Source organism: Ambystoma mexicanum, chromosome 11 (assembly GCF_040938575.1).
Source record: "Ambystoma mexicanum isolate Mex_15411 chromosome 11, UKY_AmexF1_1, whole genome shotgun sequence".
In the NCBI taxonomy this organism is placed as follows: Eukaryota; Metazoa; Chordata; class Amphibia; order Caudata; family Ambystomatidae; genus Ambystoma; species Ambystoma mexicanum.
Window position 1 is genome coordinate 124,911,545 of NC_090934.1, and position 27,088 is coordinate 124,938,632.

Below are 27,088 nucleotides of genomic sequence, written 5' to 3' on the forward strand. Positions count from 1 at the left end.
TAAGTGATGTGATTGAAAGGTCAAACACCAGCAGAGGGAGACCTATGTGAACTTTATGCTTTGAAAGGTCCGAGCCTGATCAAGAGATACCCGTGTAAACATTTGTTGAACTGCAAAAGAACTTTTAAAAGCCAGAATAAGTGACTATAATGTGGAAGGCCAAGCGGGCCTTGATCCAAGTTTTGAACTGCCTTTGTTTTGAGAACCTGAGCCAGAGTGGGTCATCCTGTGTACGGGGACCGCCTTACTCTGTGCTGTCTAAAGTGGGAAGGACAGCTGACTCAGCACTGGCTTCACATTTCATCTCTAAAACTCAGGACATCCTGTCCTCTCTCTCCTCCTTTCCACCCCCATTCCCTGCTTTTCCTCTGGCCACTCTGCAGCCACCTCTCCTTCTCTGCCTTTCCTCTGTTCTCTGCAGTCGAGGTTGCTATACAAGTCTGATCTATGAAAGTCTTGTCGAAACAGGTTCACCCCTGTTCCTCCAAAACCATCAAGGACCACATCAACTCCCTGGCTCCTACTATGGCTGATTTCTGCAATCACTCCTTCGCCACTGGAGTCTTCCCATCCCCCCCTGAAGCACTCCCTTGTGCACCCCCTTCTCAAGAAACCCTCCTGCCCAGCCAACCATCGCACAATCTCCATCACTCCCTTCCTGGGCAAGCTCCTGGAGAAACTGGCCATCTCCCACCTCAATCTCCACACTGAATCTGTCAACTGTCTTCCCGACTACCAGTCTGGCTTCAGAGCTGCCAGAAGCACGGAAACTGCTCTCCTGAACACCTGTGAAGACCTGCTCTCCAACCTTGACTCTAACACCCCCTGCGTTCTCATCCTGCTTGATCTCTCTTCTGCCTTTGACACAATCAACCATGCCATCCTGCTCAACAGTCTCCGTGATAAGATGGGTATCACCGGTCAAGCTCTGGCGTGGCTGACTTCTTTCCTCTCCGACTGACCCTCCCAGGTCCAACTTGGGTACTTCCTCTCTGCTATCTTTTTCTCTACCTGTGGTATCCCCCAGGGTTCTAACCACTCTCCCTGGCCACTGCATCGCCGCTCTCTGCCCCAATTTTCAGTGCTATGCGGATGACACCCAGCTCATCTTCAGGCTACCCTCTGCCTCCTCCCCCATGTCTCTCATCTCTGACTGTCTGGCTGCTATCCAGGAGTGGTGTGCTGCCAATGACCTCTGGCTTAATGCCAGTAAAACTGAGTTTCTCCTCATCAGCACACCCGCTCCCTCCTTCCCTTCAGCTCTCTGGCCGGTCTCCCTTGGCCCTCTTCCTGCTCCCACCTGCAAGGCTAAAAACCTCGGGGTCATCTTTGACTCTACACTCTCCTTCTCTCCTCACATCTCTGAAGTCTCTAAGAAGTCACACTACCAGCTGCACCTCCTCAGAGGTATACTTCCTTTCCTCTCCTTCCCCCAGAAGCTCACTGTTTCGAGAGCACTGATTCTCTCTAAGCTGGACTATTGCAGCACCCTCTTTCCAAATCTGCATGCTTCTACCCTCTGCAACTTATCCAGAACAGGGATCATATCTCTCCAGGACTGAAATATCTGCACTGGCTCCCAGTAGCTGCGAGGATTAAGTTCAAAACCCTCTGCATAGTCCATAAGGCCTTCTGGGGCCTGGGGCCTCAATACCTTCAACTCTCTCTCCTTAAACACCTTTCTTCTCGAGCTCTTCGCTCATCTACCTCAAACTCCCTCAGAGTCAGTCGCTTCTCCAAGCAACGAGTTGGTGGTAGATCTTTCTTCGGCTGGTGCCTCCCTCTGGAACAGCCTCCCTGAAATTTGAGGAGAATCATCTTCGATTCCGGAAGCACCTCAAAACCTTTCTCTTTGCTTCTGCTTTTTCTCCTCTTCTCCCTTGCTGACTTCCTGGCTGACACTAAATGTGCACTGGTTACCTGGTCACCCTCTGATCTCTGACCCAGGTCCCTTCCACTGCTAGTCGCACTCCTGCACTGCCTTCCCGGCTTCCCCGGCACTTGGCGACTGGTTCTGTATCCCTACAGTCCCACCACCAGCACATGACACCTGATGGCTGCAGTTTCCTTGCACTTGCCACCTGTGGGCCGTACTTTTACGTACTATATATATATTTATTTATTTTGTTTGGTTCTTATCCCATGTACTGCACTGCCCTCTCCCCCTTCTCCCTCACACTTCTCCTCCTTTCCCTTCCCATGCACTTGCGCAATCTGAATGACACCTGGCCTAGTATGATCGTTGTCTGTCCTCCCTTGTTCCCCCTCCCATGCCTCGTCGCGCCTTGAAACACTTGTGTATAGGTGCGTTATAAATGCCATATCATACATGGATTCTTTATGTTATGACGCTGATTTTCCATTGCATACATATTCCCCATTACACATATTTTGTATAAGAGATAGGGCAGGCATTAGGTTTTGTTAGTATAGGCCATATTTGATTTGAGAGAGACTGAATATGACTGCGTTATGTTTATTATTTGATGGTAGCAGAGACTACTCCCATCCTAGCTATCGGGCAAAGTAGGAGTTTTTCCAAACCTCGAAATTTGAATAAAGGTTTTGAAATTGAATCTATTGTGTCAGTGTCATACTTGCGATACCATGCCTTCCTTACACCACTGGGTATCTACAAAAAAACTCCTCAACCACAGAAGGCCAGACTTATATTTCCAATTACTAATTAATCTATTCCTAAACATGGGAATAGTACCTAAATCATTCAAGTCAGCATACATCAAACCCCTCCTAAAATATGAAACAGGAAATACAAAAGACACTACCAACTACAGACCAATATCAAATCTACCATACCCAGTGAAAATCCTAGAAAACCACATCTACAAAGAACTGCTCAATCATGTAGAAAGCAACGTAATACTCAACCAATCCCAATTCTGCTTCAGAACGATGAGGAACCTAATCAGCACTGCTCTCTATATTGGACAACCTAAAAATAAACACGGGCAACAGTACCAAAATGGCCCTCATACTACTGGACATATCAGCCGCCTTTGACACAATCTGACACACAATGCTAACGAAGAGACTGGAGGAATGCAGTATAAATTATTCTGCAGTACAATGGCTAAAGTTGTTCACCCATCAAACTGAAAGTACTCACCTACTGCCTTTTACAGCAAACCCTAAAACATCACCTGCAGTGTACCACACGGATCAAGCCTCTGCCACTTCTCTTCAACACCTGCATGTCCCCTGTAATGACTCATTCAAACCCATGGACTAACTGCCTACAAGTATGCGGACAATACTAAACTCATCTTCAAGATAACTTACGACCGACACCCAGACAACGCCCTCAACAATTGCCTCACTGACAAACATCTGAATGACAAACAACAAGCTCAAGCTAAACCCGAGCAAAACAGAAACAATCTCCCCACCAGAAGAGAATACAACACAGGCATGCCTGAGCTGGCCACCGTGTCTGGGAATCCAACCAAAGACATCGGCAGTGATAAAGAAAACTGGGAATCCTCATGGATAACAGCCTCCCAAGAATATAAGTCAATGCAATAGCAGAAAATGTTTCTGCCTGCTTAGACTAATAAAAGTAACCCTCCCTTAGCTTCCCACACAGCACCCTCACAATCATCTCCTTGGCACTGTGCAAACGGTATTTACCTTGGAATACCAGAACACCTGACAAAAAACTACAACGCATCCAAAATACTGCAGCAAGACTACTTCGGAGACTAAATAGAAGAGACAACATCCTGCCAGCCCTGAGAAGCATGCACTGGCTACCAGTAAAGAAATGCATTAACTTCAAAGCTCTGTGCATCTCCCACAAATCACTACACAGACAAGGAGTCAAATTCAACCAAGCTAAAATCTCCCGGCATCAACCAGGAAGAAACTTGAGATCAAGCAACGACCGCCAAATAAAAACAGGACACTACCAGAAAAGGAAATTTGGAGGAACCGCCTTTTTCTACCCGATAGCCAAACTAGGGAATTCGATACCAAAGGACATAAGAACAGAAGACCATCTCTAGAATTGTGGAATTTATTACTTCACACAACTAGAAAATCAGTCAGATATGCCATTTTAAACTTTTTATACAGCTTAAAATTACGTACGAATGAAGACACAGGAGAAGGAAAATCAAATTTAATTTCAACCTGGTCTCACGAAATGCAAGAATGAAATTGTTTTGATGTTTTAAATTTTTTATTTTTAAACAAATAAGACTAAAACATGAAGAATCAATGAATAGCCTTTTCTGGGCTTTCGTTCTTTTATTGCATTCTTTATTATTCTTTTTTTTTTTCTTTATTCTTTCCCTTATGGAATCAATTGCCCTTGTATATTGCACATTTGTATCATGCTGTTATTACAAAAATCAACTACCTTTGTATATTGCACATTTGTATCATGTTGTTATTACAAAAATCTTATGTATCTTATGAATTATGAAATTTTGTATAAATTACTGTTGAAAAATTCAAGTATTTATACTTGAATAAAACATAAAAAAAAAAAAAATAAAAAAAAAAGAAGACCATCTAACTTTCATAAAACTACTAAAAACCTGGCTATTTAATTCACTGAGATAAACAGGTGCGCACTGCAACAACATACTACGGGACCACAGCAAATGAGACAATACAGAACAAAGAACTGACAATAAAACTACTTCACACCCAGAACCCACAATAACCCAACTAACTGCCTCCTCCTTCCCACACAATCACACCTCATGTACTACACACGTTCAAAGGGCTAATGAAACATCCCACCAAAAACCCACAAACCACACACTCTTCGCTAATCGTGCTACAAAACAAAACACTTGCAGGCAACAAACAACTCAGACACTGGACACCTCCCTTCTGGACACAACATGCCCAGTACACTCAAAGCACCCCTAAAAATAAAAAAAACCATGCAGAGGCCAGTTTCTCTTGGTTTTACAAGCATCAACAGAAGATCGCAACCTCTAACCTATCGCTCAACTGACCATCCCCACCCACTTTTCTTAGAGCCACGAGAGCGCCAGGAGACCATTAAAATGGCAGCAGTGCGCGGTATAAATCAACATAACATATACTGTTAGGTAATTGGGTCCGGATCATGATAGGACTAATCTGTTGAGAGAATAAATGAGCTGCAAGGCCATTTGGGAAAGAGTCGCAAAGGTCTTCATAACCAGACACCTCCATTCCTCCTTTTGCGCTCCAGGATTTCTGCCTCCGACGTCGAGAGTTCACCACCTTCACTTACAAAGGTACTGTTCTCAATCAGCATGTCTGCTCTGGAGCACTGGGAGGAATTCCAACAAAAGATGTTGAACTAGGCCTAGGTGCTGATGGCTGCTGCAATGCAGCAAGGAAATGCTGCACCTTTTTAGAGCGATAGAAGACCTGCCACTGCATGACAATTCTGCCCTCATTCGCTTTGTTCTTTCTTCTGCTCTTGATACGGTCAACCATGCCCTCCTGCTCAACCGGCTCCGTGATAACCAGGGTATCACTGATCAGGCCCTGGCCTGGCAGACCTCCTTTCTCACTGATCGACCCACCCAGGTCCAACTGGCATCCTCCCTCTCTTCTATCTTTCTCTGCCTGTGGCGTTCCACAGGGGTCTAATCTTTCTCCCTGGCTGTTCAACCAATACCCGGCACCTCATTCCCACCGCATAGCTGCTCTCTGCTCCAACTTTCAGTGCGATGTGGATGATGCTCAGCTCTATTTCACGCTCCCCTCAGCCGCCTCTACTCCTTCTCTCATTCCTGACTGTCTGTCTGCAATTCAGGAGTAGTGTGTGTCAACGATCTCTGCCTTAGTGCTAGTAAGACCGAGATCTTCCTCATCAGAACACCAGTTCCCTCCTTTCCTCTCAATCTCTGGCCACCCACCTAGTGCCCTCTTACTACTCCTACCTGTGAGACTAAGAACCTCAGGGTCATCTTCGACTCACTCTCCTTATCTACTCACATCTTTGGCGTCTCTAAGAAGTCAAACTAACAGCTGCAACTCCTCAGAGGTAATCTTCTTTTCCTCACTTTACCCCAGAAGCTCAGTGTCTCCAGAGCTCTGGTACTTTCTAGGCTGGACTACTGCAACAGCTTCTCACTAAATCTTCCTGCCTCTACTCTTCCCCCTCTATAACCTATCCAGAACAGGACTGCAAGACTTGTCCTTGGTCTCAAACCCAGGGATCGTATCTCTCAAGCTCTGAAATCTCTTCACTGGCTCCAAGTGGCGGCAAGGATCAAGTTCAAGACTCTCTGCATTGTTCACAGGGCTTTCTGAGTCCTTAGTTTGCACTACCTCCAACTCTTTCCTCCTAAATATCTGCCTTCTCGAGCTCTCTGCTCCTCCACCTCCAACCCTCTGAGGGTCAGTCGTTTTTCCAAGCAAATAGTTGGGGCAGATCTCTTTCTTCGGTTGGGGCCTCCCTATGGAACAGTCTCCCTGCCTCTATGAAACTTGAGCAGAGCCCATCTCCCGTTCCGGAAGCACCTCAAGACCTTCCTCTTTGCTTTTGCCTTCTCTCTTCCTCTCCCCTGCTGATTGCCTGTCTGATCCACGCACTGGTCGCTTGGCCACCCTCGGAATTTGGACCCAGATCCCTACCTGTCCTGCTGCAACCCGCACTGCCTCTTGACTCCCCCTGCACTTATGACCTGTATCTGCACCCTACAGTTCCCTCTCTTGCACTTTTTAGCCACCAGTTGGCTGCACTGCTGAGTACCCGCACTTTGACACCCGTTGGCTGCACTCTTTGTTTTATTTTGTCCCGCACTTCTCCATTCACCCCCCCACCCTCAGAACTTCTCCCCTCCCCCTTCCCTGCTCTTGCGCAATCTGAATAACAGAAGGCCTAGAAAAAGATCTTTGTTTTGTTCTCCCTTTGTAGTCCCCCTCCTTGTCTTGTCGCACCTAGAAATACTTGTGTACAGATGCGTTATAAATGCCATATCCTATCACAATGACCTCAATCCAGGCATTGGATATGAATACTGCTCAGTTTCCACAGGTGCGAATACACCTTCCTTCATGGTAGCCCTGTTCCCGCTCTTTCCTAGGAAGAAACAGGAGTTCAGATTAAAAAGGTATGCACAATCCATCCCATTGAGTTGAAATAAAACTTTGCATCTGGTCAGATGTAACGCTGTTGGCTAAAGTCAGCTTATGTACTGCTTTAAAAATAAAACTGTCATAGAAGAGTAAATGCCCAGTGGCCAGAAGGCATGATGTCCATCCATGACTGAAGACATGTCTACTGAGGAGAGATGTGGAGTTGTGGGAAGGAACAGGACAGTAAGGATATTTTCAGCATATACACTGGTACTGGAAACTGAGATTGTGTGGTACATGCCACATAAGGATGTTGATGAACCTCAGAAGGAGCTGCAAAGGGGGAATCCAACAAACGAATGGATTTGGTTGTAGGTACAGAGTATTAATGTACCAGCAACATTTCTTTTTTGGAATTGTGTCTGAAAAACATAATTTTTATCTTGCTGGTATTTATGTTTGGTTCGTTCTGGTTCACATATTTATTTAATAGCAGAAGTGATCTCTGTAAACCAGTTGGGTTCTATTCATAATTGAAATGTCATCAATGCCGAGCCACTGAAATTTATAGTCTCCCAAATTTGGGGGAATGATAGCAGAGCCAGTCAAGGTATTACCTAAATTGGCTAGATACAGATTGAAAAGTGTCGGGCCAAAATGTAACCTTGTGTCATGCCTGCGCCATGGGCACATCCATTTATGCTCAATTTGGACTATATGCTTATCATTTATTTTCAATAGACTCTTGGGTCCATCCATATTTACTTTGGGAACTTTATTTCCCATTTGCGAGACTTTGCTGCTTAATGATTATTTTCAACTAACTACGCATACCATAATGCACCTGGCCGCAAGCATTGATTCCTAGCTGTTCCTATTGGTTATCAATGGAACTACACCCCCCAGAAGCCTTAGAGACTGGTCCTGCTTCCACCAGCCCAGGAACAGAAAGGGAGGTGGCCGATTGCCTGCAGGTGTGATTCGCCAGCTGCAAACAATTAGCCTGCCTCTGTGCTGGGCTAGGCAGTATAAAGGCTGCTGCCTGCAGTGGCTCAGCCTCTTGCATCTGAGAGTCCTTCCTCCTCCTTTCGCTTCTGACTACGGATCCTTGTATGCTGTTTTCCATCACTCCTGCTTGTACCCTGCCTTGCAGCTTGCTACACCATGCTGCTTACAGCCCTAGCCTTTTGGGCTCCCTGCCTTGCAGCTTGCTACACCCTGCTGCCTACAGCCCTAGCCTTTTGGGCTCCCTGCCTTGTAGCTTGCTCCATCCTGCTGTCTCCTGCCATAGCCTTCCAGGATCCCTTCCTCACAGTCTTGCCCTGCCGGGCTCTCCACATTGCAGCGGATCACGCTCTGCTGTCTTCCAGCCTCCGCCCTTGCCCTGTGGGCTCTCCACATTGCAGCTGATCTCGCTCTGCTGCTTTCCAGCCTTAGCCCTTGTCCTCTGGGCTTCTTGCTCTGCAGCCTGCCTCACTCCGGCTGCCTTAGCCCTTGTCCTCTGGGCTTCCTGCTCTACAGCCTGCCTCACTCCGGCTGCCTTAGCCCTTGTCCTCTGGGCTCCCTACTCTACAGCCTTCCTCACTCCGGCTGCCTTAGCCCTTGTCCTCTGGGCTCCCTGCTCTACAGCCTGCCTCACTCCGGCTGCCTTAGCCCTTGTCCTCTGGGCTTCCTGCTCTGCAGCCTGCCTCACTCCGGCTGCCTTAGCCCTTGTCCTCTGGGCTCCCTGCTCTGCAGCCTTCCTCACTCAGGCTGCCTTAGCCCTTGTCCTCTGGGCTCCCTGCTCTACAGCCTACCTCTCTCCGGCTGCCCTAAACCCTTTTTCCTCTGGCTTTCTACCTACTCCTGTGGGCTTATTCACTACTTTCCTGCTCCTCTGAGCTCTACCTTGTACCTTACTGTCCTCTGCTATCCTATCCTGTTACTCGACTTTTCCTTCTATTCCTTCTGCTAGTTTGCTATCACCTCCTTTTCTGGATTTGTCTGTAGTAACATCTCTTGTACTGTTTGTTAACCCTTCTGTTCAGAGCTTGTCTGTTGGTTCCCATCAGTCAACCTCTGCCCCTTCCCTTGTCTTGTTTCTACATTACAGACACCCATAGCTGCTGTTCCAAGTAATGAGCAAACAGCGTGGGCCTCTGTTATAGCAAACTGTGCAGAAGGCTAGAGTATTTCCAAGGTTCGTGGAATACTCTTTTCCTATATCTGCATACACCCCAAGAGGGTATTCATTCTGTACCTTTTCCCTTGCTACTCTTTCCTACTCTTCGTTCTCTTTCCGTTCTGCTGTGTGTGTACTTGTCTGTCCACTTTATTTCGGCACCCAAACCCTTCTGGGTGTCCTGTGCCACTCTTAATAGAGTGCTATCCTTGACAGAATGCAAGAGCCAAACATTTCTTATTTCATTGGCCGGAAAGGCACACACAGACCAAAGATGCTTTCCTTTCGAGTTAAGAAACCTTTGCATAAACTTATGGTTTCCCTAAAGTCAGCAGACAAGAAACTTAGTCTAAAGGACAGTCTCGCTTTAGTAAACAAGGATTTACAAGCACGGTATTATACTCACTGGCTAGCTGACCCTTCTTCCATGTACAATTATTATGACATTTGCGACTATGATCCGCAGTCCTTATCTGTTGCAGAGCTACAGCAAGAGAATGAATTCTTACAGATCTTGTTAGACCAAACAGTGGTAAACTCTCCTGCGTCTTCTGGCAAGCCTTCTAACACCGCAACAGCTAAGGACATATCACTCATTGTGAGAGAATCTAAACCAGAATACGCTGTTGCCAGTGTGATATGCGCAAGATCAGCTTGGCAAGCTCCCCAGAATGCTGGAAACCCTTATTTGACAGGACAAGGCAGTCATTATCCTGAGGTTTGTGCATCTGGTTCTGGGTACAAAAGACCTATACTAACCATCGGTTGTCTTAATGCTTCCACAGTATCTATTAACCACGATAACCCTAAGGTCAGTCTTCCCATTGCTACAACCGAATTTTCTGCCACACCAGCTTCTGAAGCTTTAGATCAAACTAATGATACTTACCTGCTACACGAACAACTCCTACGCCTTAAAAGAAAGACCGAAGACCTCTATGACGACTTTGTTTCTTTGTATTATAAGAATCTTATGAAGGGACACAAGTCACCAGACCTTCTGACAATATGTCCAACACCTGACATCTTATCTTTAGAGATCAACATAAGGCCTGGAGTTGCCATACAGAAAAGTATACAGACTTTTACCAAGCAGATGGAAGACCTAAATATAGCATATGTATCCCTTCTAGAGATTGACACAGCTCTTTCACCTTCCAGCCGCAGAAACTCAGGTTGTTGTACTGACAGAAAAGAATTAACTCCTCCGGTGGGTCAAATCACGCACACAGCCATTACACCACAAAACAAGGGTGGTCTTCTGATTGAAAATCCCTCTGAGTCAAAGGATGGTTCCGCCCTCACCCTTGCCTATCGTCCAGTACTCACACTTACAACCTCTTCTGCAATGACAATGGCAGCCGAAGAGACTGGCACAGTTCACACCGAGCATGCTGAAGTTGCAAGCGGGGCTTGCCAAAGTGTGGCTGTGCTATCAGACAACACTCTTGAGCAATTAACATCTTCTGTTTCTTCGATACCCCCTGAATCGCCAGTGGTTGTGGTACCCGATCTACCAGTAGTTGCAACACCTGATCTGTCTGTAGCTGCTATAGCACTCGAACTTCCAACTGCTATTCATGATCTTCCTGCTGCTGTGGTTCCTAAACCCCCTGACACATTTGAGACTCCTGAAGTCCCTGCTACAGATCTTGAGGTTGCTATAGCTATTGTGAATCCTGAAACTACTACTCCAGTTGTTCCTGCTGGTATATCTATAGCACTAAGACTGCCAGACTCTACTCTACCAGTCTCAGGTGCTTTCCAGCCCGCTGGCTCTCTCATGGCACCCTCACACCCAGTTGTTACAGCATTGATACCCCCTACAGCCATCCAAGATCTCACCGCTGCTGTAACCTCTGAACTCTCTATGGCTAACCCTAATGTTGTCATTGCTACTTCGGATGTCTTGGAAAACCTTCCTAAAGATACCAACTCTGCTGTACCTATGGCTCCACTTTCCAGCATCATACTGTTGCCCGTCAAGGCAAAATCTATCTTGGAGCCTGCAGCAGTTTTTCGCAGTTCCTCTCTTCATGCACACACAGTTGGGGTCTGTGTTCCAAAGACTTCATCTTTTCTGATTTCTACATCAAAGGTTCAGAACATTGGTACTGGCTCCGTCATTCAAGACTCTCACCTTGCAACCCGTTTCTGGTGCCTCATGATGTGCCTTTTTGGAGTAAGACTCTTGTACAGTGTGACAGACACTGTTCCTACAGGTCGGTCTTCAGGGAGCCTGGAGAGGGGCCTGGAGAGGGGCATACTGTCATGCCTGCGCCATGGGCACATCCATTTATGCTCAATTTGGACTATATGCTTATCATTTATTTTCAATAGACTCTTGGGTCCATCCATATTTACTTTGGGAACTTTATTTCCCATTTGCGAGACTTTGCTGCTTAATGATTATTTTCAACTAACTACGCATACCATAATGCACCTGGCCGCAAGCATTGATTCCTAGCTGTTCCTATTGGTTATCAATGGAACTACACCCCCCAGAAGCCTTAGAGACTGGTCCTGCTTCCACCAGCCCAGGAACAGAAAGGGAGGTGGCCGATTGCCTGCAGGTGTGATTCGCCAGCTGCAAACAATTAGCCTGCCTCTGTGCTGGGCTAGGCAGTATAAAGGCTGCTGCCTGCAGTGGCTCAGCCTCTTGCATCTGAGAGTCCTTCCTCCTCCTTTCGCTTCTGACTACGGATCCTTGTATGCTGTTTTCCATCACTCCTGCTTGGACCCTGCCTTGCAGCTTGCTACACCCTGCTGCTTACAGCCCTAGCCTTTTGGGCTCCCTGCCTTGCAGCTTGCTACACCCTGCTGCCTACAGCCCTAGCCTTTTGGGCTCCCTGCCTTGTAGCTTGCTCCATCCTGCTGTCTCCTGCCATAGCCTTCCAGGATCCCTTCCTCACAGTCTTGCCCTGCCGGGCTCTCCACATTGCAGCGGATCACGCTCTGCTGTCTTCCAGCCTCCGCCCTTGCCCTGTGGGCTCTCCACATTGCAGCTGATCTCGCTCTGCTGCTTTCCAGCCTTAGCCCTTGTCCTCTGGGCTTCTTGCTCTGCAGCCTGCCTCACTCCGGCTGCCTTAGCCCTTGTCCTCTGGGCTTCCTGCTCTACAGCCTGCCTCACTCCGGCTGCCTTAGCCCTTGTCCTCTGGGCTCCCTACTCTACAGCCTGCCTCACTCCGGCTGCCTTAGCCCTTGTCCTCTGGGCTTCCTGCTCTGCAGCCTGCCTCACTCCGGCTGCCTTAGCCCTTGTCCTCTGGGCTCCCTGCTCTGCAGCCTTCCTCACTCAGGCTGCCTTAGCCCTTGTCCTCTGGGCTCCCTGCTCTACAGCCTACCTCTCTCCGGCTGCCCTAAACCCTTTTTCCTCTGGCTTTCTACCTACTCCTGTGGGCTTATTCACTACTTTCCTGCTCCTCTGAGCTCTACCTTGTACCTTACTGTCCTCTGCTATCCTATCCTGTTACTCGACTTTTCCTTCTATTCCTTCTGCTAGTTTGCTATCACCTCCTTTTCTGGATTTGTCTGTAGTAACATCTCTTGTACTGTTTGTTAACCCTTCTGTTCAGAGCTTGTCTGTTGGTTCCCATCAGTCAACCTCTGCCCCTTCCCTTGTCTTGTTTCTACATTACAGACACCCATAGCTGCTGTTCCAAGTAATGAGCAAACAGCGTGGGCCTCTGTTATAGCAAACTGTGCAGAAGGCTAGAGTATTTCCAAGGTTCGTGGAATACTCTTTTCCTATATCTGCATACACCCCAAGAGGGTATTCATTCTGTACCTTTTCCCTTGCTACTCTTTCCTACTCTTCGTTCTCTTTCCGTTCTGCTGTGTGTGTACTTGTCTGTCCACTTTATTTCGGCACCCAAACCCTTCTGGGTGTCCTGTGCCACTCTTAATAGAGTGCTATCCTTGACACCTTGATTGAGGCCGGTGTTAGTGGAGATCCCGTTCGTAACAGCACTGTTATCCATTCTAACCCTGGTTGATGTATGCAATGCAACCAACATGCTCAACAAGCCCTGCAGAATATTTAAAGTTTTGAGTTTGTGCCATAACCTTTATCTATCAACAGTGTCATTTGTGGCACTGACATCTATAAATGCCACCTAAGTTGTTTACTTACGAATAAACCAGCTTTACTGAACAGTAGTGATCAGTGCAAGGACATTGACCATAGTGTTAGTTCTCTGTCGAAAACCCCCCTGATTAAGCGGGATAATGTTTTGTTCGATCCATAGATGTAGTTCCAGCAAAAGTACCCTGTGTTACAAATCCTTGAATGTCGTCACTTCTCCCTGAGGCCTCTACCCGATAGTCCCCCTGGGGTTGGTACTCAGCTAGAGGATCTCATAGGGAGAGAGTTCCCTCCCTCTAGGGACAAGGATGACCATCTAAGGGAAACGCAGTATAATACCTAACACACCTCCCCACTCTATAACCCCCCCAATCCTGTGCCTAACCAACCCATGTACCTGTGTAGAACCATAGACTTGATTTCTACTGAGATGAGGGAGAAATTGGACTACCCAAGGAAGGTTAGTGATATAAGTACCGACACGAAGACGAGGCACAGCACAGAATCTTTCCGGGACAAATTCTGCCCGTATGTTCCTGCCAGATCTCTCTCCATTCTGTGAAGGCCCTGTGCATCCCGGTGCCTCGGTTCCATCGCACTAAAGTGGGTGGCCACTCTTTCTCTGTTGCAACTTTCATCCTTTGGAACACATTTTCTATCCGTTCCGCTGAAGACCATTTTGTGTTCCGTCGTCACGTGAAAACATCTCTTTTCTAATTTCTTTTCATGACTCACACTTGCTTTCTGTGTTGGTTATCCTCCATCAGCGCCATGATGCCTCCGGGGGACCTCAATGCTTTATAAAATCGGATAACATAACAGAGCCATACAAATGACCAACCGGAGAACTACTGAGACAAGGAAGCCCTCAGGAGTAATGAAGAGTCACAACACTAACCAGAATGGGTATTCTATCCATCCGTGTTCAGTCATAATAAAAACTGAAGGACTGAATGAGAGGGAGTCATGAGCAGCCTTGAGCATCTGCAGCTGTGCAGCTTCCTAGCCGAGGATATTGAAACCTGCATTGAAGTACCAAAGAGAGGAAGTTCTCAGAGTGCTGGCGGTCAGCCGTGTTCGCTGGGGAAAGCAGTGGCAGGAACGAAGTCCAGCATGGGACCACAGCACGGTACCCCTTTCAGCCCAGGGATTTCAAAGAAGGCAAGAAACGCTGCTTTAGAGATGAAAAGCCGTCTGACACAGAGAAAAGGGCAGGCAGCAAAAGCCCTTCATCCAATGGTGTGGAGCCGGCCCGAGCCACCCAGAGGAGATGCTGGAAACTGGGAGATGTGTACCAGACCTCCGGGAGGCAGACACTATGGTATGCTCACAAGAGCAATACCGCCGCCACAAGGAACACGAGAGAGACTTGCAGAATAGGAGAAGAGGACGCAAGAGATGCTCGCACTATGAGAAGAGAAGCAAAATCCCAGGATGTACTGTAGGAACGTCCCATAACAAGCCAAGGTAACGTGTGTAAAGTGGGAACGTAGGCTGTACAAGGATTTCATCCATACGAAAAGGATAATGGGAGTCAGCGCCCTAGAGGGAATACTTGGCCAGCAAGTAAACCAAGTATAACGAAAAGGGTCTAGGACCCTCATCGAATAAAACAAAACTGGGAGAAAAGCGAACTGTGAAACTAAGCCTAAGAAAGCCCAGAGGAAGGGAGATCAACAAGTTACTTACCAACTGGTAACAAGCTTTCGATTGGATGTTCCTCCAACGTATTCCTCATCTTAGATGTATTCCATCCATCTTTAGCTGCTTTAGGAAAAAAATTTGGCAGAGGGCACCGTGCGTCGATGTTGTCGAGTCAATGGTCCCTCATCAGGCACACAAGTAGCACGTGCGGCGCCCATTGTCCTCAGTTCAGTTTTTCCCCCTCACTTTTGTTCTACTGTGTAGATTGTGCCGGTAGTCAGGTATCAGCCTTGCGACAGTTGAAGTGGCAATAACCCGGAAAATCTACAGAGGGGTAGGCTGGGAGGGCAATGAGGAATACGTTGGGAGGAACATCTAATCGAAAGAACGTTACCAGTTGGTAAGTAACTTGTTCTTCAAGTGGATTGTGTCCTCCAACGTATTCTGCATCTTAGATAGACTCCCAAAACAGTATGGACAATTTCTTTGGAGGAGGGAGTAGATTTTCTGATGCCTTTAAATGGCTGAATATAGTACTGCTTTACAAAAATTCAACTCCTTAGACTGGGAAGCATCCAGACTATAGAATTTTGGAAAAGTATGCAGCGAAGACCAAGTTGCTGCTTCACAAATGGATCTTATGGGAACACCTCTTTTTGAAGGGCTGTCGAAGAGGCGATGCCTCTGGTGGAATGGGCCCTTAAGCCTTCTGGTGGGCCTTTCTCTGCTAATCTGTAGCATTCTGAAATGCAATGCACAATCCAACCTGATATGGTTTGTTTTGACACTGATTGATCCAATTTCCTTCCGGTGTAGCCAATGAACAGTTGATTATCCACTCTAAGCTTGGAAAGCCTAGAGATGTAAAAGCTTAGAGCTCTTCTCGGGTCCAACCTGTGCAATCTTTCCTCCTCCTTACTAGGATGAGGTGGAGGGTAGAACAATTTTCAGATTTAAATGAAAATCGGACACAACTTTAGGTAAAAATGAGGGTTTAACCCTTAATACCACTCTGTCCCTATGGAACACAGTATAGGGTGGCCGTGAAGACAGTGCCTGCAATTCTCTCACTCTTCTTGCAGATGTTAAAGCAACTAGGAAAGCAGTTTTCCATGTCAGCAATCTTAATGGACAAGTGTGCAAGGGATCAAAAGGGGCACACATTAAGAATTTTAGAACCAGATTAAGATCCCAAATTGGTACTTGGAAAGGGTAAGGAGGAAACACATTGGCGAGTCCTCTTAAGAATTGTACTACTAAAAGAATTTTGAAATAGGAGCATTCTTGCGACGAGCGCTTGAAGATTGAAAGCGCTGCAAGATAACCTTTAATGGTCCCAACATTTTGACCTCCATGTGCTAGGGATAAGAGGAAGGACAGTACTTCCGGAATAGAACATAGAAAAGGATCAACATCCTTTTCTCTGCACCAGTTGCAAAACTTTTTCCAATGGCAACGATACAGAGATTTTGTTGACGTCATCTGGAAGGTCCCAATCCTTGTATCTCAGCCTTTCAGATACCAAGCATGAAGGTTGAGAATCTTGACATCTGGATGGACAACCTGACCCTGCATTTGAGAGAGAAGGTCCTCTCTCTGAGGAAGACGTACCGGGGGACAGATGGACATGTCTAGAAGGTCTGGGTACCACGTTCTCTTGGCCCAATCCGGGGCAATTAGGATCATGCGGTTTCTGAACCGACTCAGTCTCCTGATGACCTGAGGAATGACGGGAATCAGAGGAAAAGCGTATAATAGTGGGAAATTCCACTGCACCACGAACGCGTCCCCTAGGGCTCCTCTTGGGGGAAATTCCCTTGAGCAATACCTTTCCGCACTTGCGGTTGATTCTGGTCGCAAATAGTCTACTTGAGGGGTTCCCCAAAGGGCAAAGATCTCTTCAATGACTTCCTGAGCCAGTTCCCACTTGTGGGACACTGTGCTCTGCCTGCTCAGAGCATCCGCCGTCATATTCTCCTCCCCAGCTAGACGAACTGCCGTTAAGGAGATTCCTTCTTGAATCGCCCAATACCAGAGCTGCATTGCCTCTCTGCACAGAGGTAGCGATCCTACACCTCCTCTTTTGTTTAGATAATGCATGGCCACTGTGTTGCCCGTCATTATCAAGACATTTTTTCCTCTGACAGACAGTAGAAAAGCCTTCAGCGCTAGTCTGATTGTTCTCAGCTCTAAAAGGTTGATGTGTAGTTTGGACTCCGATGGAGACCAGCGACCTCCGATTGTCAGATCATTGGCATGAGCTCCCCACCGTATGAGTGAGGCGCCCGTCACTACTGTAATCACCGGCCATGGTTGCCAACAATGCTCTCCTTTTAGTATATTCTCTGTGCAAGTCCACCACAGAAGATCCTGCCGAACTTGGTTCGGAATCTGGAGAAAATCCATCATTTGACCTGAGAACTGTGACCATTGAGTCTTTAGAGCCCATTGAAGGGATCTCATCCTCAGGCGTGCCTCGGGCACCAGGAAGATGCAGGATGCCATGAGACCAAGTAACCTTAAGAAGTCGTAGGACTGGAGATTTTCGGCATTTTGGAAACCATCTGAAGAATGTCTTGAGCCCTCGACTTGGGAGGCAAGCTCTTTCCCAAGGATGTGTCCAATACAGCCCCCTATGTATTGGAGCTGTTGGGAAGGTGTCATTTGTGACTTCTTGAAATTGAGGGAGAAGCCCAGTTTGTGGAGGAAGTGGCAGGTGACTTTCAGATGATCTAGTGCTTGTTCGGCAGAACGTGCCCTGATCAACCAATCGTCCAGGTAGGGGTACCATTAACTTGGCGAAGACCCTCGGGCGGAGGTCAATCCGAATGGCAGGACTTGAAACGGATAGTGTGAGTCGCCAACTACGAACCTCAGGTATCTTCTGTGCTTGAGATGAATCGGCACATGAAAATAAGCATCCTGGAGGTCCAATGACACCAACCAATCCTGAGGTTGAAGGACCTGAAGGAACTGAGAAAGAGTGACCATCTTGAACTTGTCCTTCCTGAGGAACTTGTTCAAGTTTCTTAAGTCCAAGATGGGTCTCAGTCCTCCATCCTTTTTGGGAATCAAAAATACGGGGAGTACCATCCCTTGTTTCTCTCCACTACAGGTACTGGCTCTATAGCATCTTTCTCCAGCAGGGTTAGAACTTCCTGCTGTAGGAGCGGATCAGAAAACTTCAAAGGGTGTTTTCCCTGGTGGATTGTTTTGACTTTGCCTTAGAAAAGGAAGGCAGTAACCTTGTGCTATTATTTCTAGAGCCCAAACATCTGAAGTAATGGCTCGCCATTCTTGCAGATGCTGTGACAGCCTGCCTCCAACCAGTGTCTTGTGATGCAAGTTCTCAAAGTGGTTTTGTGGTGGTTGCTGCGGCTGCTGATGGCAAAGAGGCTGCAGCTGGAGATGGCTTTACACGTTTTCCTCGTCCACCACGAGTGGCCTTTTTCCGGCCCCTTTGACTGGCCATTCCTCTCGCCTTTCCATATGAGGAGTAGCAACGATAGGATCGTCCCCTCCAAGAATGTCTTGGCGCATGAAAAGGCTGAGGTTGCCTAATAGCAGCTCCTAAAGACTTGGCAGCTGCTTCTGAGGTCTGAAACCTCTCAAGGCTCTCGTCAGCCTTGCTGCCAAAAAGGTGAGACCCATCAAAGGGCATGTTCAGAAGGCGTTTCTGTACGTCTGGTGCGAAACCCGACTTCCGTAAAAACGCAAATCTGCGTTTTACCGTGCTAGTGCCCATGGACCTGCTCACACTATCTGCAGCGTCCAGTCCAGATTGAAGGGATTCCAGCATGGCCTCCTTTCCATCTCTAACAATGGCTAGGAATCCTCCCCTTTCATCCCCTTCTGGTATGTGTCATTAGTTGACTGTTTGGCAGACCAGATCCAGGAGAGCATGCCAGTCTCTCAAAGTCTGTTTCAGGAGATACATCAATGCCACTTGTATTATGTAAGGATTCCACCAGGTCCCTCATCTTGCTTTCTTCCGAAATCAGGCATTCTGGGACATTTGGGGTGCCATATTCCAGTCCAAAGGGTACACTCTCCTCATCAGATCTCTTCTGTTCCTCAAAAATTGAGGTCAGGGACTTGAAAAATTCCTTCCTAGGAAGAGGTTTAAAAACATTTTCTGGGAGAGGTGGGAGAGGTGTGGTAGTAGCCCCTGAAGGCATTACAGCCTTCTCTTTCCCCTTTTCTGGCTGAATTGGCTGAACTGGAGCCTTTGGCGCCGAGGGCTTCGTGGTCGACGTCGACAGAGGCGTTGATGGTGTTGACGTAATAGAGGTCATCGACGGTTACCGGCGTCGAGGCGCTCTTCGAAGATTTGCACTTCAAGGTGCATTGGGTTTCTGACGGCGTCGCTGACCTCGAGCGGTCGACTCGACTAGAGCAGTCTTTCTCGACCGGCGTACTGGAAGGTTCTCTATCCTTCCTTCTACGAACACCCGGGCTCGAGGGCGCGCGAGTGTCGGAGCGATGACGCTCCCGGGCGGCTTCTGAAGAAGGCGCGGACCGAGGCTTTGCTTTTTTGAACACCTCCATCATTTTGACTCTGAATGCTTCCCACTCTTCGGACGAACAATGTTTAGTGGGGAATGGCATCCTTTTTTGGGGATTCATCCGAGGACGAGGTGGAGGGGGACCTGTGGCGTCTTTTCTTTGATTTTTTTTTCGAAGACGACGAGCGATGGGAATCACTTCGGGACCTGGACGATGCCTTTCGCGTCAAGGAGACTTCTCCTCACGGGACTTCGACTCGACGCTAGAGGCTCTGCGATCGGATTTATGACCTACCTGTAGTTTTCCCCTCCTCTCTTGCAAGGCCTTCCCCATCATCGCCTGACACTTCGTACAGGCCTCCATGTGGTGGCCTTCCCTGAGACACCACAAACATTCTCGGTGCGGGTCTGTGATAGACATTTTCGAACCGCACGATTTGCACTTTTTGAAACCAGATGTCGGGGTCGTAGTCGGTGTCGATGACAAAGACATATTGACATAGATCAGTAATAATCACTGCGTCACAGAACTCCATGCCGAATCTCCGAAGCAATGTAGACCGCGGAAAAACAGACCTGAGGCCAACGGGCGCCACGCGTGCTACTTGTATACCCAATGACGTCACCCTTGACGGAGGCCTTCGAGGGACCATCGACTCGATGACATCGACGCATGCTCCCTCTGCTGAAAATGTGTTTTCCGAAGCAGCTAAAGCTGGATGGAATACATCTAAGATGAGGAATACATTGGAGGGCACAATCCACTCGAAATTCCCCCTGGTGTGTGAAATGTAAAACTAAGCCTGAGAAAGGCCAGGGGAAGGGAGACATTTCCACCTGGTGTTGGGAACTGGGAAACTAAAGCCAAGCAAAGTGAGGGTTAGAGAGTCATTCCCCCTTGTGTTGTTCACTGGGAAACCAAAGCCAAGGAAGGCCAGGGGAAGGGAGTCTGGCTTTGTGTGGGGAAAACACTGAGAGCCAGACATCAGAAGAAGGGAGCCATTCTCCTGGTAATTGAGTTTAGAAGGAGGATCAAACCAGTGATCCAGGGAAAGGGAGTAATTCCCCTGGAGGGAAGAAATAATGCACAGCCAGCAATCCTGAAGTATTGAAGTCGGGGGAAGGGAGTTATTCCCCCTGGTGAGAAACTTACAAATATTGATATTTGAACTGAGATTTTAACTTTTTATTTTGAATTGAGAACTTTACGGCTTTTTAGCATTACAACCTGGAACTTTGTTTTGTGCCTTCGGAAGGGATTTAGACCTGGGGAAGGGGCTAATTTCTTCAGGTAAAGATCCCACCCAACAACTGGAACTGTGATCCGCTGTCCAGAAGAAGGGAGCCAGTCTTCTGAACCAAGAATATCCACTGCCTCTTTAGTTTAGTTATGAGTGTAAGGGACAGAAGTAGAATTCTCCTGCACAGGACGGTGGACTATTGATTTTCACGGTCATCCTGACCAAGACCATACTATTTTATTTGAGGTAGCGAAAAAAAAAAAACCTACAGCTAGAAAAAGTTAGGTTTTTTCTTTTCATTGATAATAAAAGTTTATACCAACAACATTGCCATCTGTGCGTCAGTGCTCTCCTGTTGCACCCTTTCATAGGCCAAATATTTTTGCAGATGCGTCAAGCATCGCTAGCAATCGACAGTTTCTAGGATCAGAATGCATGTAGGTAGGGACACTACTACTCTCATGCCATGACTTAGGAAGTCTATTGGTTCTACTAATGGTGCCGAATAGCCTATGCAGAAGGATGCCTCATTTAATAGAATTTCTTTTATTAGGGAATTATATTAGTGCCATCACTTGATTCAAAAATGTTTTTCCTGTTTTGCCATTAAAGATCCGTGTGCACTGTGTTAGGATTTCTGAACCAATTGTTCTGTAGGAATCATTGCCTTTGTGTTCCCACATATTCGTGGCTGTTGTATTTTTAATATGTTTGCCTTTTCCATTAAATAATAAATATTTTAGTGATACCCCATGTCACAATGGACTAGGAACCAGGCCGGTGTGTGTTTGTGAAGGTTAGGTGCAAGACGGGTCGGAGGCCTACTCAAATAAAAGAACCTGTGGTTTATAAAAATAAAAAGCACTTTATTGTACGCCACATTCATTGTCGGGGAAGGAGTCCCTGGCTGGAGTGTGCCATGTAATAAAACCGTGACGACACAATGCTTCCGCTTTTCTGTCTTAGGCCTTTCTTAGATCTGTGCGGAACTGGGGCATTTAACTTCTCTTTCCCAGAAGGTGACAAGTGGTTCAAGTGATCTCTTTCCGTCGTCATTTTTCTTAAGTCAGAACTAAAGGCTTCTGTTCCCAGTGAAAAAAAGAATATTCATGTTCGATATCTGGTCAGTGCATTAAATGTTTCAACTTGTTTCTTTGCCTTTTAAGGATTTCAAACAATTTTGTTCTGGTCAGTTGTTCGCAGAGTTGTAGGTCATTCTAGACACAGTCTCTGGCCAACTAGTTATATTACACTTTCTGCCTTTCAAGGGTTTGTAAGCAATACTTCTCGATTTACCTGTCACAGTCTTACAACCACTGATTTTGTCCTCCTTCAGCCCACGCTTAGTCTTGGGTTACATGGATATTCCTTCTTGCACTCTTTAAAGAGCTTGGAACAAGGATGTTATTATCAGTCTTTGGTGAACTTGTAGCCAATGACTCAGTTCCTCTTTCAGTCTGCCTGGTGCCTGGAACCAATGGTTCTACTTGTATTCCTCTCTTTCTGCGTTTAGAAATAAATACTTATTTCTCAATCTCCTACAGGGTCACAAACAAGGCTTCCCACAATCAACATTAAAACTGGACCAGGAATTGCATTTGTCCACCTGTACAAACGTTGATCTCTCACTGATTGTTAGACTCTGCATGGAATACTGGACGAGGTTTCCAAAAAAACATGGGTTGATGGTCTCTAAATGATTATCCATCTTTGGATAGGGTAGGAGGAATTCTTTGCTCAGCCTAGATTAGACTTTACTCTCGTAATGCTTCTAAGAATCTGAATAGACTTTATTTCCCATGCATGCCTTAAGCTTTGCTCTTACAATGTTTTTCAGACTTTGAACAATTAGAATAGTTAATGTTCTTATTTATTGCTTCTTGGCTGATTCCTCCAACCTCTAAGTACTTTGAGTGCTGACTTAGTGCTGCCACAGGATTTGAACTTTTGAAGTGTAAGCTGGACTCATGTAAGCCAACATATAACTTGCAAGCTATACACAAGGATACAATGGATTTCCCAACTACCAATATACCTTCCCTCTTATGACTTCATACACATGGGCCGGTCTAAACATTTCATTTCCCAGCAAGCAATGAATACACGTCTTCTCTTCACAAAGTATTATATTTCTGCTGAAAATTGGACTGCATCCAGGATGCATCAAGTCATGCTCTCTCAATACTTGATAGACTTAGCTTGAATACTGAACTTAATTTCCTGGTCTCCTCCTTCTAATCACTCTTAGGATTGCCCTGGGTATTGGACTGTGTGCCCCATCATCCATCACATATCCGACAGTCTTTGGTACTACCTGTCTTTGGATTGTGTTCCCGCTTTAGCATGCACCCATAGCTTGCAATTTTGCATCCATACTTTTCCAGACCGGTCACCAGTTTGCTCTTGGTCTTGGTCTTGCTCTTTGTACCTCCCTTTCAGTCTTTCCTCGTCTTCATTTTCACTTCATTGATTCTTTCTTTTACCATGATGCACCTGTTGTGGTCATCATTCGCATCCTTGTTTCTCTCTCTTCTCTGTCGGGCAGGCCATCCATGTGAAGAGTCACTTCTCTGACCAAAGTCTGCGATCCACTACTATCTTCATTGCCGTCTTATTATAGTATTTGCAGGCTTCTCAGATGAATACCTTGTCAGCACCTATCTGAGTTCTACTCTCTCCTCATTAGCTTATTCAACTTGGTACCCTTGCTCAGCAGTGTGAGTTTCACAGGCCCTCGTTTGATAGAACCTTGGTTTGCAGCTTTCCTCCTTAGCCAGCGAGTCTCCACCTTCACCTTCACACACTTATGAATCAGCCAGCTATAACTTTCAATTGTAATGGAATAGATAAGACTTACTGATGCAGGAAAATTCTGAAATCATAGGAGAAAAGAAGGCAGATACTAAAAATCGCAAGGAAATATTTTTTTTAAAGTGTTAAAAAACTGAATTAAAAAATGTGACTTTGTTTTAGTATCAGAATTATTTACTGAAGTGTTTCGCCCCATAATATTTCACAATATTTTTTTGCGGATAGGATCCTCATTTAATCATCAGTCCTGTTTTCCCGGTCTAGTTCCATTAAGTCAATAAGTCTATAGGTCTATAGTCCCAAGTTCACAGGTGTCAAAATTGGCCTCGCCAGTGGATGTCTGCAATTCATGGTTTTCTACCAGGAAGTCTACTTCACAAAGGCTAAAAACGGACTTCAAGCAATTCCTTCTTTTAAATGCACTAGGCAGGGTTAGATCATCTCTCCCGAGAGATGCTCTTTAGGGAGATTTTGTTTCAGGTATATACAAGTGATAACATTGTTAAATCTTGGAAGAGCCTTTACTGTGTTTAAATATAACATTAAAGAAACCCAAATACCTCAGCAGAACAGAGAGTTGAAGGGTGAAACATGATATAAAAAGCCTTACTCACCCTCTTCTCCATGTCTGCTTTGCCCTGTTCCGCCTGCAGGGCTTTTCTCATACCAAAAGCCACACTGCTCTCGTACAAGGTCTGGTAGGCGGCGATGGTCATCCGAATTTCATCTCGCACTCTGAGTAGCAGGACTCCGCGTTCTGCACAGTTTATCGTAATCTGTCTGATGAGCTCATCTGCAAGGGAGAAAACGATCATCTATGAGGACGACATACAAAGTACCGGACCTATGCATACACATTTAAACACATTTAACTTCACTTCCAGCGCAAATGAATCAAGTCATACTTGACTTCTGACCTTAAGTACACAATTAAGCTTTGTATTTAAAGTTCTTGTGTCTCCGGAATCCATTAACCATTTGCTTACCATTTCAGCCTCTCGTTTTGATGAGAAATGTAATATATTGCAGTAATTGTAACCTATCGATAAAGAAATTGTGCCTAAAGTTTGGTTGACTCAAGTATGATAGAATATCGGAGTGCAGGTTTTTTGATACCATTACAAATAACCACTGTGCATATCATGGAGAATGCAAAGGCAGATCCAGGGAATATGGTGACAGAAGATCATGTGTGCTAGCCAGGAACATCATTCCACTATTGGGCAATACTATCCAACAGCATTGCTTTTTGCCACATGTACAAAGTGTGGCTTCAGAATCAAAATAGCTCTGTTGTCCAGTACCATATGCCTCAGAATACCCGGTGCACAGCTGCTTTTTCTGAGATTCACTTTTTAAAATTGTATGACTTGTGGTTTATATATGACTGAAGTTGAAGGCCACTTGCTAACTGCAGTGGAAGGAGTTTAAAGTATGGGTCATTTTGTTAAGTGGAGTAAATTATGCAGAAGAAAATACCCACAACTTGTACGTAAGAGTAAAGAAAGGAGTTGTCCCATTGATCTACAGAGAATTAGGAACACAATAGTCTGAGTTGAATGTCTAACTTAAAGAGGAAGCTACACAACATAGGTATTTCCATTTGCCCTGCCAGTCACAGCACAGCGATCTATGGTGTCCGGTGAAATGTTTGAATCTAAAGGATCGAATTACCTTTTGATCGACAGTAAAAGGACCGAAAAAAAAGATTGCATTTTTTTTTATTATTTTTTTTTATATATTTTTTTAGTTTAGCATGTATAAAAAACTTTTTTATAAAAGGAAAACGGGGGGCTGCAGGGGACCCCCCCCATAAAATAAATTAAATCCTTTTTTTCGGTCCTTTTACTGTCCAACAAAAGGCATTCGAGCCTTTTGTTTACAAACATTTGACCTATAACCGGGATCTTGTGCCCTTCACTTCTTGGGGCATGGGCTGTGAATCAATCTTCTGATAATCCTAGGATGTAGGGCCTCTAGGTAGCCAAGACTAGTGGCCACGCTGCCTGTATGTTGAGACTCACACCAAAGAAGAGGATCCGCCTTCCTTGCTCCACCCCATTGTTTTACCATTGCTTCCATATAACGAGGTGACTGTGTAACATGTCTAACCGAAGCACTGCGAGTAGAGCTCCCTGCGGACTGGACAGATCCCCGTCTCTCGAGCTTGCCGCTGCTGTAGCTTGACATCGAGCTGCTCCTGCAGGTGGACGACATCCATTCTCGTGCTGGGCGTGCTGGAGACCTGCTGGATCCATAGCTGTGTATTCTCTATCCATTCCCTGTGGGCACAGAGCAAAGACAATGGATGATTTAGATGTTTAAAAGGAAAATTTACATAAATATTTTGTAAAATTAACATTAAGAATCAACCTTCGGTTTTTCCCCACAAATGGTGTCTCCAAATTATCAGTTTGCTAAGGCTTAGCGAAGAGTCTAGCACTATTTTCAATCTGTTTCTAGAGGATTTAGGAGAATATCTGTCAGAGCTAAACATGAATGTTACCAGGATTGGTGGCCATCCTTCCCAGGTCTTATTGTATTCAGATACTATTCTCCTCTTTGCCAGAACCAAATACTCCTCTTTAGGTTATGCTCTTTTTCATTGGGAGGAATTAGATTATTAATTTATCTAAGTTTTTGATTATAGGATGTTCCAAAATAGCCGAACTGAATACCTTGAAAATGTATTCAGCAGATGATAGAGTAGTAATGCAGCTGTACAGATAATGGAGCTGAAACGTGCAGGCGTGTGGCCCATGAAACCCTCAATTCCCCAAGGATGGGTCGGGCTGCCGGCCTCAATTCCATCAGATCCGCCACAGATGGAATTAGACTTTCTGTCCATGTGTGAAATGGTTGCCCGTTAGTTGTGCTTGGATGGTGTAAAGTTTTCCAATACCCCCATAGAGAAAGCCTGGCTGAAGCTATTCAGTTCCACACGGCAACCTCTGTCCCTTGGTTAGTACAAGTTATAGATGTTATTGACTCTGGATTTGGAACATCTTTGGTCTACAGAAACCATTAGGACTTACACCTTCTGTCACTGGTATCATCAAATATTTCTACTGGGGTTTTGTGCTAATTCAGGGGGGGGGTGAATAGCTATGGGCGCCAGCCTAATTACCCAATATTTTTTGATAAAGACATTGCCAGGAAAGGAGCCCAACCTGGAGTACAATGTATTTTACTCTTTAAAATGTGTACATAAGGTTCAGGCTTGGCTTTCATAATCAGAGGAGCCAGAGAAGTGTTGGGTGTCGGAAGTAGAGACTGCATGGAGGTGAATCCATAATAAAGCTGAACATTGGGCAGTTTTTTGTCCCTTAAAAACGTAGATAGTTGGACAAATATATTTTTGTTCCAATTGTTTCGGATTACTGGACATGAAAAGAACACTCATTTCGTAAAAGATGGAGCATATAAATACACCATTTTCAATGGCTAAATATATTGTACTAGTGTAGAAGCCTGTGTACACGGGCCAAAGCTCAGGTTTTAATTAACACAGTAGGACCGCTATATACCTTAAGGCAACAGCTCCCTCTAGCGGTGACAGCAGGCAAATCTATGCGAACTGGCACTGTCTCTATAT

At 45.9% G+C, this 27,088-nt stretch overlaps 1 protein-coding gene across 1 annotated transcript in view; it reads right to left on the bottom strand.

Moving 5' to 3' along the window:
• DNALI1 (dynein axonemal light intermediate chain 1) overlaps positions 1-27,088 on the bottom strand; it is a 166,912-nt gene that overhangs the window by 32,573 nt on the left and 107,251 nt on the right. Inside the window, exons 3-4 of the mRNA XM_069625249.1 lie at positions 25,606-25,775; positions 24,108-24,286 (exon numbers count right to left, since the gene is read on the bottom strand). Coding sequence (XP_069481350.1) covers positions 24,108-24,286; positions 25,606-25,775 — 349 coding nt within the window. The remainder of the gene's footprint in view (positions 1-24,107; positions 24,287-25,605; positions 25,776-27,088) is intronic.